Source organism: Ostrinia nubilalis, chromosome Z (genome assembly GCF_963855985.1).
Source record: "Ostrinia nubilalis chromosome Z, ilOstNubi1.1, whole genome shotgun sequence".
NCBI classification, from domain to species: Eukaryota; Metazoa; Arthropoda; class Insecta; order Lepidoptera; family Crambidae; genus Ostrinia; species Ostrinia nubilalis.
In genome coordinates, this window is record NC_087119.1 from 9,185,072 (window position 1) to 9,202,634 (window position 17,563).

General features: G+C 36.6%; 1 protein-coding gene across 1 annotated transcript in view; it reads left to right on the forward strand.

Annotated features, from left to right (window-relative positions):
- The first annotated feature begins 1,504 nt into the window (after positions 1–1,504).
- The window catches only part of LOC135086933 (uncharacterized), a 103,579-nt gene continuing 87,520 nt past the window's right edge, over positions 1,505–17,563 (forward strand). The window contains exon 1 of the mRNA XM_063981756.1: positions 1,505–1,646. Coding sequence (XP_063837826.1) covers positions 1,505–1,646 — 142 coding nt within the window. The remainder of the gene's footprint in view (positions 1,647–17,563) is intronic.

Genomic DNA, 17,563 nt, shown 5'->3' on the forward strand with positions numbered 1-17,563 from the left:
AAGAATAAATAACTCCATATACCACACCATAATTTTATTGTGATTGACAACGTTAATTGATTGTTGCGTATGAAATTGTAGATTATAGGTAGAAGAGGTTCTAGATCAATACTTATTTCATTTAGTCTAACATAGATTTTCTGCTATTTAGTGGAACGATCTTTTATCTTTATAGAGAAAAAATAAAAGATCAGTATTTCTTAAATTGTAAGAAATGTGGCGATAATATTTATTATGTCTTATTTACTCAGAACGAAAACTACACCTAGATAAAATAAAAATAACAGCAAAATAATATATTTTGCTCACACTGACACGCTCTGGCAGATCTGTAATGGTTCGTAAAATATCTTTCTTGTCGTATTAACGCATAAAGAATTTTCTACCTTTGAAGTAATTTTAGATGAAGCAGAAATTAATTGAAGACCTGCGTACAAAGTCTGAAGGGCAAACTATTATACTTATTGTTTAAGTTACATACTGTGCTAATAATAAACAATTAGTTAGGCTTTCTTCAAAACATTCGGGTACATAATGTATGGGTTAGATAATGTGTAATACAAAGAGCAGGGCAATTATTATCCTTTGAGTTAATGGAAAAAGATAAATAAATAAGTTATAATAGGAGAAATAATAACACAATAAAAAAAAAAAAAAAAAATATCCTTGGACATTTTACACTGCGCTTCTAGTCCCAAACTAAGCAAAGCTTGTACTATGGGTACTAGACAACGGATATAAACATACTTAAATACTTTTTTTTTTTGTAAATACATACATATTATACATAGGAAACACCCAGTCCAATACAAACAAATATGTTCATGCACACAAATGAATATGAAATGTAGCTTTCGATTTATGTGCGATGGGCAGTTAGTTAGAGACAATAGTCATTGTAGGTTATTTGAGAAGCTAATTGATTATTTTGATTAATTCTTATCTATTTAAACATAATATTAAAGATAATTAGGCGCTACCGACAATAATAACTTCCGTAACAAAACGATTCACCTATTCATCGTAACATAAAAATGAATAAATATTCTTGCAAAGAGAGAGAAAGACTTTTCCTAACCATCAACTCGATATACGAGTAAGGGTGGATTCGACCAAACAAGATTAGATATTAATCTCAGAATAAATCGTCAGTTTTGACATATTTCCCATACTGACACCACAGCTGACACGGTCAATGTGTCAGTTATGCCAGGAGTTTATTCTCGGATAAAAGTTTGGTCGAATCGGGCCTAAATGCCCTTTTCAATCGATTACTAACTGCATATCAATTGAGGTTTCGCCATTTTGTTAAAAGTCGATGCGCTAGCGACTACATTGCGTACATCGTCTCATTTCCCCTTACTCTTTCTTCGCCTCACATAATAAGTAATTGGTAGAAGATAGATACCTAAAACATTTGCATAACAGGAACAAACATCACAATCAGCGAGTACCAAAAGTGAGTATGTTAAGTAGTAATGTATGACGTGTTTTTATTGCAGACATGGATTACAACTACGAGGAGGAGGACACCAGTGACGTAGACCGGGAACTAAGGCCGGTGGCCCGGCGGACGGCCAAGCACATAGCGGCCGGCGAGGAGAGGCCCAGGATCAACTCCAGTCAGCAGACCACACCCACTGATGGTAAGTGGAATACCCTCGTTATCTAGAACTAGGTATTGGTCAGTATGTACCTACTACGCTATAAATATCGCGATCCGAACACTCGCTCAGTAGCCGTATTCAAGTTAACAAAACTTCAACGACATGCAAGCGATTTGATCGCTAGTCACTTTATGTAATCACGTGTTAATCGCCCGATTTTGTTTTGATTTCTATTTTAAGCGCATTCAACCGTTGCCTCCTCGGTAAGTTTGGTTCAAGTGATTAAATGACAAATCGCTGAGTTGCGATCCTATGAGTAATCATTCTATCGAAATGACACGTGAACACGGATTTAGGACTGTTTTTCAATAGGCCGACTTCTAAACGTCAAAGAGATATTGACCGTGTCAAAACACGTGAATTACGCCACTGTTCATTTGAACTGTCCTGCAATCCGTAGGTACCTTACTTTAGCGAGAAGAATCCTTAAAAGTGGAAATGTTGCAAAAATAATAAAAACTCAGAGAATAGGCAAAAGCTTTAAATCCTGAACTTCGCTTGATATTTATTTCTAGGACAAGTCTGCTACCTACTTCTGTAAGCATTCTACCAACATAGAAGGAGTCTGTTCCAGATACAAAACATTCATTTATGTATATTCTGAGTAACACCTTTGCTGTGGCATTGGTGGATTGTCTAGACTTTAAACACATAATTTACTAAACTGAATGAGCTAGAAACATGTAAAAAACATAGCCTACTTACATTCGACTCAAGACAGTAAGTACTTTAAGATGAAGATAGAAAGAGTTACAAGCGAGATCACCTTATGTTAATGTGGACGCAGTGGTATGCGACTGGTATGTGCCTGGTATGTGCCTGGTAAGTGCTATTCAATCTCAGGTGCAGGTCATGGTCGGGAAGACACCAACAGGCGGCGAGTTCCAGTTTCACCTGTTAACAACAGAATATTATGTAGTGAGTGTTTTGTTGGGAATGTTCACATCGTAAGGATAGTAAGGATGCATTGTATTCATTTCAAATCTTAGAATGTCGATATAAAATGCCTTCAGACAATACTTCACATCATAAAGTTATTATAACTAGCGGAATAGAGCAACAACGAGCGTAATGTCACTAAAAACAACACTGTGTGATAAAAAGAGATGCGTTATGCCGTCGCTGTCACGTCATACAGAACCGTTTTTGCAACTATTTGACAGTTCGGAGGCACTTATTGGCCCGCTGAAAATTTGAACGCCAAGATATTTTCAGATTTTACGTGAGTGAAATCGTTGATGTTTATGAGAAATAGTGCTTCAGAAACGTGGTGATTGGTTCAGTGATTGATTGATTGTACAAAACAGTGAAATAAACCTGATACTAACACACAAATAATATCCAGTGTCATCCAAAATCTCTTGGTTGTTGCTCTATTCTAAAGAAATAATAACTTTATGCTTCAATTACTATCAGTAATTAGACATAAATATTACTGTCATTCTATCCTTCGGTAATGACATTCTTGTCCTTGTCGCACTATAACCGTCATTCTTTCATTCAAACCACCACACTGGTCAAATACAAATAAATACAAGCTATTGATTCAAATCAGATGCTATGCATAACATGTAAACAACTGACGATAAAACGAACCTTAGAGTTAAAAGTAGCGATCCTAATTTATTGTTGACCGTGTCAAAATGTAGAGACTCCTTACTGAGATCGGCCGATGTTAGCTCAATACAGATTACAGACACAATACCCAGAATACGAAGCACGTGGAGTATTGGATTGGTTAAATATTTAGAGAGATTAGCACTGCATCCGGTGGGAACCCGAGAATGTCGGTCCGAAGTTAGTAATTGGATCGACTCAGCACTAAAAGGAATACAAGGTGAATTGACCAGAACTTTGCTTTGTAGCTTAATTTTAAAAAACAGCTTCATATAAATATTTACGAAATCCAAACTGCAATAAAAGTCATCGTAGGTACCGTGGTAGGTACTCCGAAACCGAAGTAGGTACAGTAGGTACCTACATGTTACTTTTTTGACACATGTTACGTGTTACATTGAAAAAATATTGCACCGTAAAATAAAACTCAATCAAGCGGACATTTTGAAAAGTGAGCAAAGAGAATTCTTTGTTGGCAGAGATTTAAAAAATCAGTGAACTTTTTGCGTATACTCTGTGACATCGCTGTCCGGTAATCATTTTCCGATAGCCATTGACACCCACAAAAACATGGGAAGCATTCGTTATTAATTCTGCGTTTTAAAAAATATGAAAAAACTGTCCAATTATGAAATTGAATGTTCTTTTTCGTTATATTTGATGGAGCTGGTGTTATTACGAGTAGATAGAAAGGATATGGAAAGCACGTGCATGTATAAAATTTAGCTAATAATAAACTACAGTAATTAATTATTTCATATCACACATAATGAAAAATCCTCTAGCAAACTAAATGGTGATTGACAAGACGTGCCTTATTTTTTTTGACATATATTGAAAGGATTAGAAGTGGAATAACAGCTGTGATAAGTATAATAAAATAAATAAATCCTTTATAGATATTACAAATTATTTCCTCAATGTATTGGATTCTGAAATTGAGGCAAAAGCTTAACACGTTGATTTACCTGAACAGTTGCTTAATTTGGAACGATAAGCAATACAACACAAATGGATGAACTCATCGCAAATAGTTTAGCTGGATGTCTACTCCTCTGTAAATGAACTAATTCGTATCTCGGTGAACCTGATAAACTGACAAAGGCATTTCCTGGAGTTGTGCGAGGCCATGGGTATTATGGGTAATCTATCTAATTAAGTTACCCGCTTTGTCCCCGTACAAGACAGGAATATCGGCTTCATAACTTGCAACAATATTCTAAGCGATTAATATTAAGTTTAGTGTAATGGCTGCAATGAAGGTTAAACTTCACCTGGGAGTAACTTAGCCGACTCTAGTTTTTATTAACCAGCGGAAAAAAGCTTTAAGTTTGTTGACAATCAAGCTGTATGTTTGGCTACACAAGCATCCAGAAGTCGGAAAAAAGGTAGGAATGTCGGTGTATAATTTTAAAAAAACATACGCATTATGCACTCGTATGTCCAAAGCAAGAAGGCTTTGGACTTGATGTCAGTCAGAAATCTGCTTCTACTCGGGAAACTATCTCCAAAGAATACCTACACAAAAAGCAAAAGTACGTGCAACTGCAATATAATAAAATAAAAAATAAATATTACGTTTGTAATATCTCTGGACACAGGCGGACCGAATGCGTAAGTAATCTACAAAAATAATAAAAATAACAAGTAACAATTTCCTTCATATGAACATATACCTACAAACATTTAGGTCTAGAATTCAGGATATAAAAACAAATTGGGCAACTAGCGCTGTCAGAAATACGCCAATCTTCTACTTGTCATTGTGTACTTTGGTATTAGGGCGCCCTACATTTTTTGTTATTTAGTTTTTGTTATTCTTTCCTCGTTCTCAATGTTGTTCTCATATAGCAAAATAAATATGGGTTATAATAAATCCATTTATGGAGTCCTGGCTTCTTTAACCTAAAGAGGCGTCTTTGGAGCCTTTGTCCGCACTCCGCAGCTTCACAATCGTTTAATTTTGAGTTAAATCCGTTCATAACGAACTTAGAAACCGTTAAACACTTGTCTCTATTAAACATAATATAATCTCATTGCCTGTAATCTAAGTTTCATGGTTCAGCTTCAAAATGCAACCCCTTTCAACCCTTTATGGGTTGAATTTCAAGAAATCCTTCTTTAATCCGCATAGAAAGAGAAAATAACAACTGCATTGATGAGTCAGTCAATGAGTCGGCCTTATAATATTTAAAAAAATATATATTTTAGATATTTGGCTTAAAACAATTTTCACTTTGAAATTCATATTGATATTTTATTCACACTACAAATACCTCTAACATTACAACAAACGCCCAACATTTAAAATTAATGTTTACCAATTTAATACAAAGGCGTTAAATTAAAATAATTCACATTTACCAGCACAATCATACTGGGTGGTGTTAATTTTTAATTACTATTAGGTAAATGAATATTTCAGGCTCTTCTCAAATTATTTCCAATTAATTTGCGTTAATATTTCGTTTTTTTGTAACGAGCGAAGATAATTGTGATAATTTACGCTCTGCTATTTTGTGTCTTACTATTTTCAATGAGCGTAAAAATAAATTTTGTAATTATTCATTCATTTATCTAACTTAGTAAATGGATAGGTCCCGCGATCGTGAAGAAAAACCTAATAAAATGACAATGATTTTTAAGTTCAGTTGTTGTAAGTATATTCTGCTAGTGATAAATCTTTTGATTTATCGTGTGATAATGTCACAGGATAAAAGATAAAATTCCCAGTGGATCAGACAAACGCATGAAATAAGCGTTCATTTTACTTACTGACACTGTAGTGTTGGCAAAATAACCGATATAAAATCGGCTATTTAGCTCCGCGCTATTTTAATGATCGTTTTTCCACACCGTAACGTATGAAACGATTTTCAACCACATGTGAATTGCACTTAGATTGAAAATACATTGAGCTCTCCCGTCGCAAAGTTCGGTAAATAAATCCAACCACACGTACTTGATTTGATTATGCTGATTGCTGAACAACACGGGCCTAGTCGTGGTGGACACCATCGGAATGGCAAACATTACATATAGTAGGCCATTTTATATCGAACTTTGTTCGTATTTCAGTATGCATCGACTCCAAATTAACTCATTATTGTTTGTTGATCCAAACTAATTTAATAGATTGCCTGTGTCTTCGACCAGCCTTAATGGGTAAAGGATTTGCCACACTAGATGCGTTCGCGGTTAGCGGTCAGGTCAAAGTGAACGCAGCCCGCATCATGTATAACAACATTATCGGTCAGAGCAATCGGTCAGCAGTCTGGGCAAAACAATTTGTTAGCGGTCGTGACAAGGCAATCTGTCAAATCTGTCATCGGTGCGGTTTGCGTTTGTTGGGATGGTGTGTATGTAGAGAAGACTTGTGTAGGGGGGGGGGGGGGGGGGGTGAATGGGAACACGGGGTCGGCTTTAGACGATACCAATTTATTGCACTTTAATTTATTTTAGGTTAAGATAGGTTAACGTGTTCACTCTCTACATCTCTATAAACGACTGCTTTACAATGAAATGGCGCGCAGTCCTATCTGATTACAATACAATACCTAATATGGGCGGTGAGCATGTGTGTGCTGTGTCAGCAGCACCCATACGTTCTTTGCTCGTACCCGCACGGTCAGATCGCATCGACACAAGTAAACTGACAATGTTGTTCTACATGTTGCAGGCTGCGTTCACTTTGACCTGACCGCAGTCCGTAGAATTCATCCAGTAAGGCAAATTCCTTTAAGGTAATTAATTATTACTAAAAGACGTTATTTTATTTGTAGAGAGTTAACAACATTCAGATTTCAGTTACGTCCTCACGAAATTATTACCAGCTAACGAATTCTCGACATTCATAACAAATACTTTTCCACCGATTTCTGTCAATAGCTAGCCCCTCAACATTGTGTTTGCAGACGCTAGAGCTCTAAGAATGCTTAGAAATATCGGAGCAATTTAGTGATTTCAAATAAAATGTTAAGCTGGCCTTTCCAGCAGTTCCGCACGAGTAGATTTTCATCTTGACATTTGAAAAGGTAATATACATTTGACGTTGAGAGAATTCCTGAATTTTCTAGAATAATTTTCTTTCTTTATTATACAACGAGCTTTTGTTATAGATGTACGTGACCGGGATTCACCTAGTTTGCTTAACACGACCGCATTATTTTAACACTAATGTAACACAAAGTTACTTTTTAGAGAATTAGTTTTTTAAAGAATGTAATTTGTAGTTCACTATAGCTGATATTCCTGCTAACCCCTCCGCCTAAACCTGTGTTATGAAATGTTTCATCACAATAGTCCACCGAACGACGCGGTAACTACCTCTTACTACCGAGCGACTTTGTATTGGGCTATTTTCGTACATAAACTAATAAAGAAAATTTAAAATATTTTTTATTTCACGCAGACGCCTTCACTGGAAATGTGTTTTTATCCGTTAGACATTCTGATGGAAATCGGTGGCAATCGGCTGCAATATCAATGTCGAATTTCCTGCCAGACTGATTTGGTTAGCCGTAGCCCGCAGCTGGGGGCTGGTGAGGTGCGGATCTTGAAAAATGTCTGCTCTGGTCTTTCCGAGTAAAGTTTTCGCGATTGCGTCTTGACTGAGCACACGATGATGAGTTGCCTCAGCTGTATTTTGGATACACTAAATTCAATTCAAACGTATGCTCTTATTTCAGACACATGCAAGAATATAAAATTATGACATAATATCGCACATAAATCAATAAAACAATAATGCAATACAGATCACGGGGAAGACGAATCTATAGTCATTAGTGGACAGTTTCTTCGATCAGATTTAACACGCAGAATGTGTCATAGGAGTTGAGTCAAACATTGTTAAGCTTTCGAGACTTCTCTTTTCCAAAAGATATCATGAAATTAAATAGCAATATGAGCTTCTGCGAACAGTATCGTAGCCCCTAGAAAACTCTAAACGCTGTACACGTCCATACGTTGATGGTCTTCTCCGTACAGCTGACCCACAGGTTAAACGCATAAAAGGACTGGCAAAAACCCATAAATAACCTCCCTTTTTTCGTGATACGCATTGTTATTATCACAATACATTGTTTTAGTGTGCTTAAAAGGTAATACTATACGTATTGTCTGATATAGTAGCTTTGGGTTTACAATAACGATGATACTAAACGAAAAATTCATTTGAACATCAGCGAAAACAAAATTAGAGGATTAAATGTACAAACAGTTACACCGAAACATTGATTGAATTCCAAACTGACATACATACCAGTAATAATTAAATCATGAAATAATTAACATCAATTAACAATTCTAGTTAATACAACAATGTAGCACAATATTTTCATTGGAAATATGGACGACTGCCTGACCTTTGCTTTTTGTATTGTTACCTGTTGTTTTCAAATAATTTCTACGCTATGAGCTAGTATAAATTATTAAATTAGGTAACACATGAATGTATTCACTAACGTTAATTAAATTAATTAATTGTAATCCTACTTCATCCTGTTAGGTAGGTACTTGTATTTTAAGTGAATAAACATAATCAACGTAATCGTCGAAATATTAATGTACTTTCCCAAAATATTCCGGCTTTGCGTGAAATCAGTGTTAATGCAATTCGGTAAAGTGCGAAATCACTCAATATACCGGCTGGTAGAACTACAATTTGGCCGCTACACCAATGTGTGAGATTATTTTAATTATACCGGTAATTAAAGATACAATTTATATTTCAATATTTTATTTTAGTTTACTAACTAAAATCAAATAATAAAAAAATAAAAAAATTTCTTTGGAACAAGTATAACTTGTATTAAGTACATAAATATGAAGACATCCTGTAGGTACGTTGCAAAAAATAACTACCGGAACGCTCGACCCGAGTCGACGTAGTATCGCGTCGTGCGACTCACCTCCAGCTGGCAATTTTATTGATACCTACCGCCCTCCTATAATATTAATTTTTATACTTATAAGCTATTGCGATGAATGTGCAATGTCACAACAAACATTTTTATGTTTAGTGATTATAAGAAATGTTAGATTATAAGCCTAACCTTGTAATTAAATTAAATAAAAAAAAATAAAAAAAATCCTTCATCACCGTGAGGTGAAACAAGTAGCTTGGTGACAAGCTAGTTGATAGTAAATGTATTGTTGTTTCAACTATCACACTTAGGCTGAGTTGCACCACCTAACTTTGACCGTAACTTTGACGATAACCGGTGCTTTTTGTATGGATTTTGACAGATTTTTGACGTTTGTCAAAGTTAAAGTAAGATGGTGCAACCCAGCCTTATTACCCGGCTTCGAACTAAGCTAAGCTTATACTGGACTAGCGGCCGCGCGCGACTACGTACGCGTGGATCCCGTTTTACCCCCTTAGGGGTGAAGTTTCGTAAAATCCGTAGCAATTGTAGGTTCTGAGATTTCGTGATGAGTGAGTAAGTCAATCGCTTTTATTTGGTTTATAGGTGAACCTACCTAATTAAATATACAATGACTAGCTTTCCGCCCGCGGCTTCGCCCGCGTGGAATTTTGTCTGTCACAGAAAAACAATATCGCGCGCGTATTTACTCACCGTTTAGACCTGGACTACGATAAACATTTTAAAACCAAAATCAGCTCAATCGGCCCAGTCGTTCTCGAGTTATAATCAGACTAACGAACATCAATTCATTTTTATTTATATAGATAGATAGATGATAGCTAGCGGCCGCCCGCGACTTCGTACGCGTGGATCCCGTTTTACCCCCTTCATCTATCTTCAGCGGTTAACTCCAGTTCCCGTAGGAATTTTGCAATATCCTGTTGTAACTAAGCTTTAAGTTTACTAAGGTACCTGCATGCCAAAGGACAATGTTCGTTCTCCATACATTGTTCGCCTAAAGAACCAACAATTTTGACATATTACTACCCGAAAGCGAAATAATACGATTCTGTGTGTAAGAACAATGATTCCTGATGGACACTTGCCATAAAATTAATGATTAAGAATATTAAATCACAGCGATTTTATAATATGTCGTTTATGACAACATGGCGTCTAATGTATTGTGTGAATGTATGAACACCGATTCGCGAGAAATGTTTTGTATTGTCGTCACGCCGAGTCGCAGCCAAATAGTATAAAATAATAGAACAAGTTTTAGAAATACAACTCGGAATTCCACTTTTACAATATGCCCACATATTGCACGTAAATAAACAACATGAATCGTAGGTTGTTTCCACCCTTGTCATCTGACACATGAAATAAACTCCTATTGTATTATAGATATCGAAGCCGAATCGTATATAATAATAGAATGGGTTTTGGAGATCACTCGGGGTTCCACTTTTATAAAATACCTACATATTACATAAAAATACCACGAATCATGAGTTTTCTTTTCACCATTTACATCTGACACGAGATAACAAACTCCTATCTCCATGACTACCATCGTAGTCTATGCCAAAGACTACAATATTTTAAGCAAGAAGTTTCAAACCTTAGCGGCTACGGTAACCCCTGGGCCACATACATCATGATAACATTCGGTCGACACCGGAACGAAGTCTTGCGATTATGCAAAAAAGCATCGTATTCTAGTGCGGCTATATCACGTTCAACCGGGGTTTTAATTCGACTAAAGTCCTGACTAAAGACTGGAAGAAAATACGCCGCATTGTATGAGCACTTCGTGTTCGTTAAAGCGGCTTCAGATCTAGAGCCCACATAGTTTTCTTTCCAATAATATCCGCAAGTAGCGCTGCATGATCTTTACAACAAAAACGGCAATAGTTATTAAGGTGCCAAAATTATATGATTACTTTGGCACGGTATTATACACGTGCGAAGATTTGTCATTTTCATTCATTTCTTCATCATCATCATCATTTCAGCCACAGGACGTCCACTACTGAACATAGGCCTCCCCCAATGACTTCCACATCGCACGGTTGGTAGCGGCCTGCATCCAGCGCCTTCCCGCTACCTTTATCAGGTCGTCGGTCCACCTTGTGGTGGGTTGACATTGCAGAATATGACTTTTGATAGGTTCATCATAGAATTCGGCGGGGATATCCTCACGGAGGAAGTTCGTAAAAGGGCGGAACAAGATCTTATAATAATGCAAGGCCGAAGCTGTTACGCGCGTGCTCCTACGTGTAATCCGGCGAGTATGCAATAAATAGTAATGTCTGGTAAATAGTGGTAATACGTATCGTTCGTTCGTTCGTTTCAGCCGAAAAGACGTCCACTGCTGGACAAAGGCCTCCCCCAAGGATTTCCACGAAGACCGATCCTGCACCGCTCGCATACAGGCACCTCCCGCGACCTTCACCAGATCGTCGGTCCACCTAGTGGGAGGCCTGCCCACGCTACGTCTTTCGGCTCGTGATCGCCACTCAAGAACTTTCCTGCCCCAGCGGCCATCAGCTCTACGAGCTATGTGCCCCGCCCAGTCTATGTCTGTATGCGCTACGATTACAGGGTATCATTTTGCATAGTCGCAAGACTTCACTCCGCTGCTGTCAAATCAATGTCGCATAATGTTATCGCAATGTGTGTGGCCCTTGGCCAAATCACAGAAGCCTATGCGAAGAAAGAGCACTTGAATGACAATAAAAATCAGGGTTACCATTTTATAAGATTTCCTCACTATTGAGGGTAACAAAGTAACATTAATAATCTAGCCATTAATTACATTTATTACCTATACGAGAAAGTAAAGCAACATGCGGTTTTATTTTAATTTGTAAAATATTAAACCCCTCATATTTGTAACAGTTTGTTCCAAGTTTAGTTTTACTGTTTTGTTAACAGTATTGCTGTTTCAGCTGTCACTGTGAAGCTTTGGGAAAATAAATAAATAGAAAAAATATTAACATAAATATTTATTTAAGTTTTTATGTTCATTATCATAATATGCCAATTTAAGTTACACTGTGTGACAGTCTTTGACACTAAACAAACTCTTCAGCTTAATAATACCTACCTACAGGGCGTTTTTATAGTTACTCTTGCTGATGAAACAAGAAGGGTTGATTCTACTACTGAAATACAACTACTTTTCTTACAGGACCAATATCAAATTCTCAAAAAAATTCACATCCTCGTGATGGTGATAATTTCTATGGAGAGGTTTTTTTTATATTCGGTCTCTTGGGATAAGTTATTCCATTTGAGCAGTAGAATTAATCCTTTTTATTCGATCACATATAAAAACAACACAAGTGTTTAGGAAAACTTCTTCTTTGGTATGGTATCACTACGGAGTTATAATGTCGGCAACTCTGTATCACTGACTTGTAACTTTCAAACAGCATGAATAATAAGGGCACCACATTGGTTTTCTTTCTGAAAAAAGGCTTTCAGTTTTAGTACTAACCCTTTAGCACTATTTCATTGAAATAAAAATACAATAAACGCACAGAAGACTGAAATTGAGTCAACTGACGTGACATTTATAATTTGTTGACATTATGACAGTTTGACAAGACTAGGGATTGAAAAAGTTTTAATTGAAAAAGTAAAATGACAATTTATTAAAACGATTCACATGGATATAATCGATTAAAAATATTTATAAAATGTTCTGATACTTGCCTGTAGCGATTATCCAATCCTGGTTTCTACTGAAAAACTACCTCGTGGCAAGATTTTAATAAAATAATAAAATCTTTATCTTCTCTTTCACAATCTATAAAAGTTCATTTGGTCTATTATTATACATGTGCTATGAATGAGGGTTTTCGCGATTGAAAAATCCGCGAGATGGCAATACGTAGACGCGAGGTCCAAATGCTGCATGATTGGTGGATATCTGTCAATGTCATGTCAAAAATAACCAATCATGCAGCATTTGGACCTCACGTCTACGTATTGCCATCTGGCGGATTTTTCAATCGCGAAAACCCTCATTGGCATAGATTATGAGAGACTGGCAACTATACTAGGTTGATATCAGGTGATCCGTCTGCTCATTTGCCTCCTGTCACATAAAAAAAAAATATATATGTTTCTCACACTTCAACTGGCATTGGATTCAACATCGGATTCTGACACTTTTACAGTTATGATACCATGAATATCAGTTTATGGTCCTAATTATTTTTATTTTATTTACGACCTTCGACCAGTTGGACACTTTAGATATCTTCTTGTAATAGTGTCAAACTGTCAATATCTTTTTAGCTTTTAACGCAAATCTAGTCTTCAAAGCAGTTTAATCGATTTATTTTATTTTCAAAATCGATATTTTATTGTCTATGATGGCCGCAGGAACATCACTATACATGGACTCCCAGCAATAAAGTACGGTAATGCCTCGTACAGATTTTATCGGCAAAAATTATGGAACTTGATAGGTTTTAGACCATGCCACGCACCAAAACGTCCGGAAGTTGTAATAGTATTATAGAATAAACGTTAAAAGACTTATTTATTTAATTTTTCAATGCTTAAGTGTCCATTAGAATGAAAGGGTGCTTAATGTATTAAAAAAAATAGAAAATAATTATGATGGGTTAATGTTTTTGGGCGGTTTTTTAGGCGGTTTCTGACAATGTCCTTTCAAGCGTCTATCTTACGCAGTTTAGATTTTTTCATACATATGTTTTTTCCCGCTAACTCCCGTTCCCGTGGGAATTTTACGATATCCTGTTGTACCTAAGCTTTAAATTTACTAAGGTACCTGCACACCAAATTTCAAGCATCTAACTTAAGCGGTTTAGATTTTTCATACAAAAGGATTTTTCCGCTAATTCCCGTTCCCGTGGTAATTTCGGGATTTCCTTTCTTAGTGCACCTCTACGGTACCTAAACTACGTCCCTTCTAAATTTCAAGTGCCTACGTTTAGCCGTTTAGGCTGTGCGTTGATCTGTCAGTCAGTCAGTCAGTTTCTCCTTTTATATATTTAGAAGATTAGATGATAGCTAGTGGCCGCCCGCGACTTCGTACGCGTGGATCCCGTTTTACCCCCTTCATCTATCTTAAGCGGTTTAGATTTTTTTCATACAAATGTTTTTCCCGCTAACTCCCGTTCCCGTAGGAATTTTGCAATATCCTGTTGTAACTAAGCTTTAAGTTTACTAAGGTACCTGCATGCGAAATTTCAAGCGTCTATCTTACGCAGTTTAGATTTTTTCATACATATGTTTTTTCCCGCTAACTCCCGTTCCTTTGGGAATTTTACGATATCCTGTTGTACCTAAGCTTTAAGTTTACTAAGGTACCTGCACACCAAATTTCAAGCATCTAACTTAAGCGGTTTAGATTTTTCATACAAAAGGATTTTTCCGCTAATTCCCGTTCCCGTGGTAATTTCGGGAATTCCTTTCTTAGTGCACCTCTACGGTACCTAAACTACGTCCCTTCCAAATTTCAAGTGCCTACGTTTAGCCGTTTAGGCTGTGCGTTGATCTGTCAGTCAGTCAGTCAGTTTCTCCTTTTATATATTTAGATTGATCAAATGTATGATTTAGTATTTTTAATGCACACATTGCACAGTGTAATAAATATGGACCAATTACCCCCTATTATATTTCGTTATGCGAACCATCAAGACTAGAGTTAAATTCTAGAATCAAATTGTAGGTATAACTTATTTAAAGCTAAATGAGTTACAAATTGCAGAATCCGCTGTGGAATAAATTCGCATCAGGTTGCTGCGTAATTAGGAAATGGCGCAGAGAAGTGGCGCGAGCTTGGCGCTAACTGCGGGATACACGAGTATCTAGAGGTTAAATGAAGTTATTAAAGCTAATTTTTAAAATATTTTTTACTTCTGTTCAGTTACCTATTAAATTACGAGTAATGCGGAACATTAAAGCTTCAGCCAAACCAACGCGTGCAGATCTCGTCGGCGATGGCGATCACGCATGCATAGGCCAATGACTGTCATTGGTCGTGCGTGCTGTCATTGGCCTAACCCCTCGCAGTGCGCGCACATACTAGCGCTTAACTCAGTCGTGCCTGAGGTAAGGGAGCGGGGGGTGTTTTTGAGATGTCAATCAGACTCACGAAGACGACGACGTCAGCGAGACTTCAGTTAATACGCTTCAGAGTTTGCTCTGTCACGTCATAGGTCAATGTCACTAGGTAAGCGCTAGAGCTATAAAAGTATCAAGTAACCCAGTCTAGTCCTAAAAGTCTCAGTCTTGGCCCAGGTCATATTATTCAGACTGTTAATTTGCTAAAAATATGGAGACACCTACAATGAACGCTTGAATGTGTCGACAGTTAGTGAGCTGTCACACTGGCGGAGCGGCGACGCCCGAGTCGCGTCTCCGCCGCGTCTCCGCTCTGCTTGAAACCGCTTGTAATCGGCCAGTGTGGCAAGGCCCTTAGGGTGGAGGTGAGCGAATACCTATTACTGAGCTAAATACATATGTAAAATTACATAATCCAACTCGCTAGAGATATTGTTCAAACAGGACCACTACCAGACTGAAAAGATCGCAAATACTGACAGTTGAACCAAAAATGCTAGAAACGAAGTGCTTTAAATATCTAACAGGTCCAGCTTGGTTCAAAGGGGGCTGGTGGAATGAGGTCGTGTATGTATTCGCACTTTCCCCAAGTGTAGCCTGTAACAGCCTGTTGCCTGGAACATAGCCACTTTACTAAGAACAAGTCCCTGAAGCGAAGCTTTAGCAAGCATGGCATCATCGATGAACTTTATGGTGCGATTTTAGACCGAATTCAAAGCAGCTAAATGGTTTTTGGCAGAACCATTCCATAGTTTTCCGTTTGAATGGGTTGGCGCTTTCAGAAACTTTCAGCTTGGTAGGTAATATCATAAATAGTAACCTAGTTAGGTACTATAGTTGCGAGTATGTGCACTTAAAGTATGCTCGTCGCGTAAACACAGGTTTGTCTGAATTTCCGGAATCCCAAACCACTGGACAGATTTGAATTTTGAAGGCTGAAATTTGGCATGCAGGTAGATGTTATGACGTATGCATCTGCTAAGAAAGGATTTTACGAAACAAACGGGATCCACGCGTACGAAGTCGCGGGCGGCCGCTACACAGTCTTTTATTTTGCCTTAGAAGCGGACATCCCTGTTTTATTAATTCAATCGTTAGATATTACTATTATGTATACAATTGATGAAGGAACTAGTAGTTGTATTTGTTTAGTTTCGAAGAAATATTCGATTTTGTGATTTTATAAAAAAAACTGTTTTAGAAGCATATTTTCTAAAAAAATTACATTAAGTCAGAATTTTGTAAATAAATTTACCTATCACTATAACGTCTACCTTTATGTAAAAATAAATGGTTATTGCTGCAGTAATTTAGGAATTATTTAATAATTTATGATTTTCAGAAAACATTTTTTTCTCTGTTGTCCTAGAAAAATGGCAGCTAGACTTACTTTATATTGATGCATGATATAATTATCTATAATACCTGAAAATATTACTTGCCTATCCCGTGGAAGTTCGATGATACGACTAGAAAAATTTGTCAAAAGTAATATTGACTAAGGCCATCGGTCAAAACCACTATTACCTGAAATTTGCAGTCAAAAGTGGTTTTGATCGATTATGAGTTTTGACTGCAACATATATATCGATGTTTCGAAAACGATAGGATTTCCAATAAGCCGCCACAGGGCCAACTCTATAATTATCAAACTCGACCAGACAAATTAATAATGGTAAAAGCAATGAATTTCAATAGTTATCTAACAAAGGCATTAAAACCGTATTGTTACGGACGGCATTTAAAAAACTAAAAAATATTTAGATGACAACCCTATTTACATATAAATCTTCTAAACTCATAGAAATTAAAATATCTTCGAACTTCCACGGGATAGGCAAGTAATATTTTCAGGTATTATAGATAATTATATCATGCATCAATATAAAGTAAGTCTAGCTGCCATTTTTCTAGGACAACAGAGAAAAAAATGTTTTCTGAAAATCATAAATTATTAAATAATTCCTAAATTACTGCAGCAATAACCATTTATTTTTACATAAAGGTAGACGTTATAGTGATAGGTAAATTTATTTACAAAATTCTGACTTAATGTAATTTTTTTAGAAAATATGCTTCTAAAACAGTTTTTTTTATAAAATCACAAAATCGAATATTTCTTCGAAACTAAACAAATACAACTACTAGTTCCTTCATCAATTGTATACATAATAGTAATATCTAACGATTGAATTAATAAAACAGGGATGTCCGCTTCTAAGCCAAAATAAAACACTGTGCGCTAGTCAATGAATATATTGAAATGAAAATGAGAGTTTTATTTTAATGCACGAACAGTAT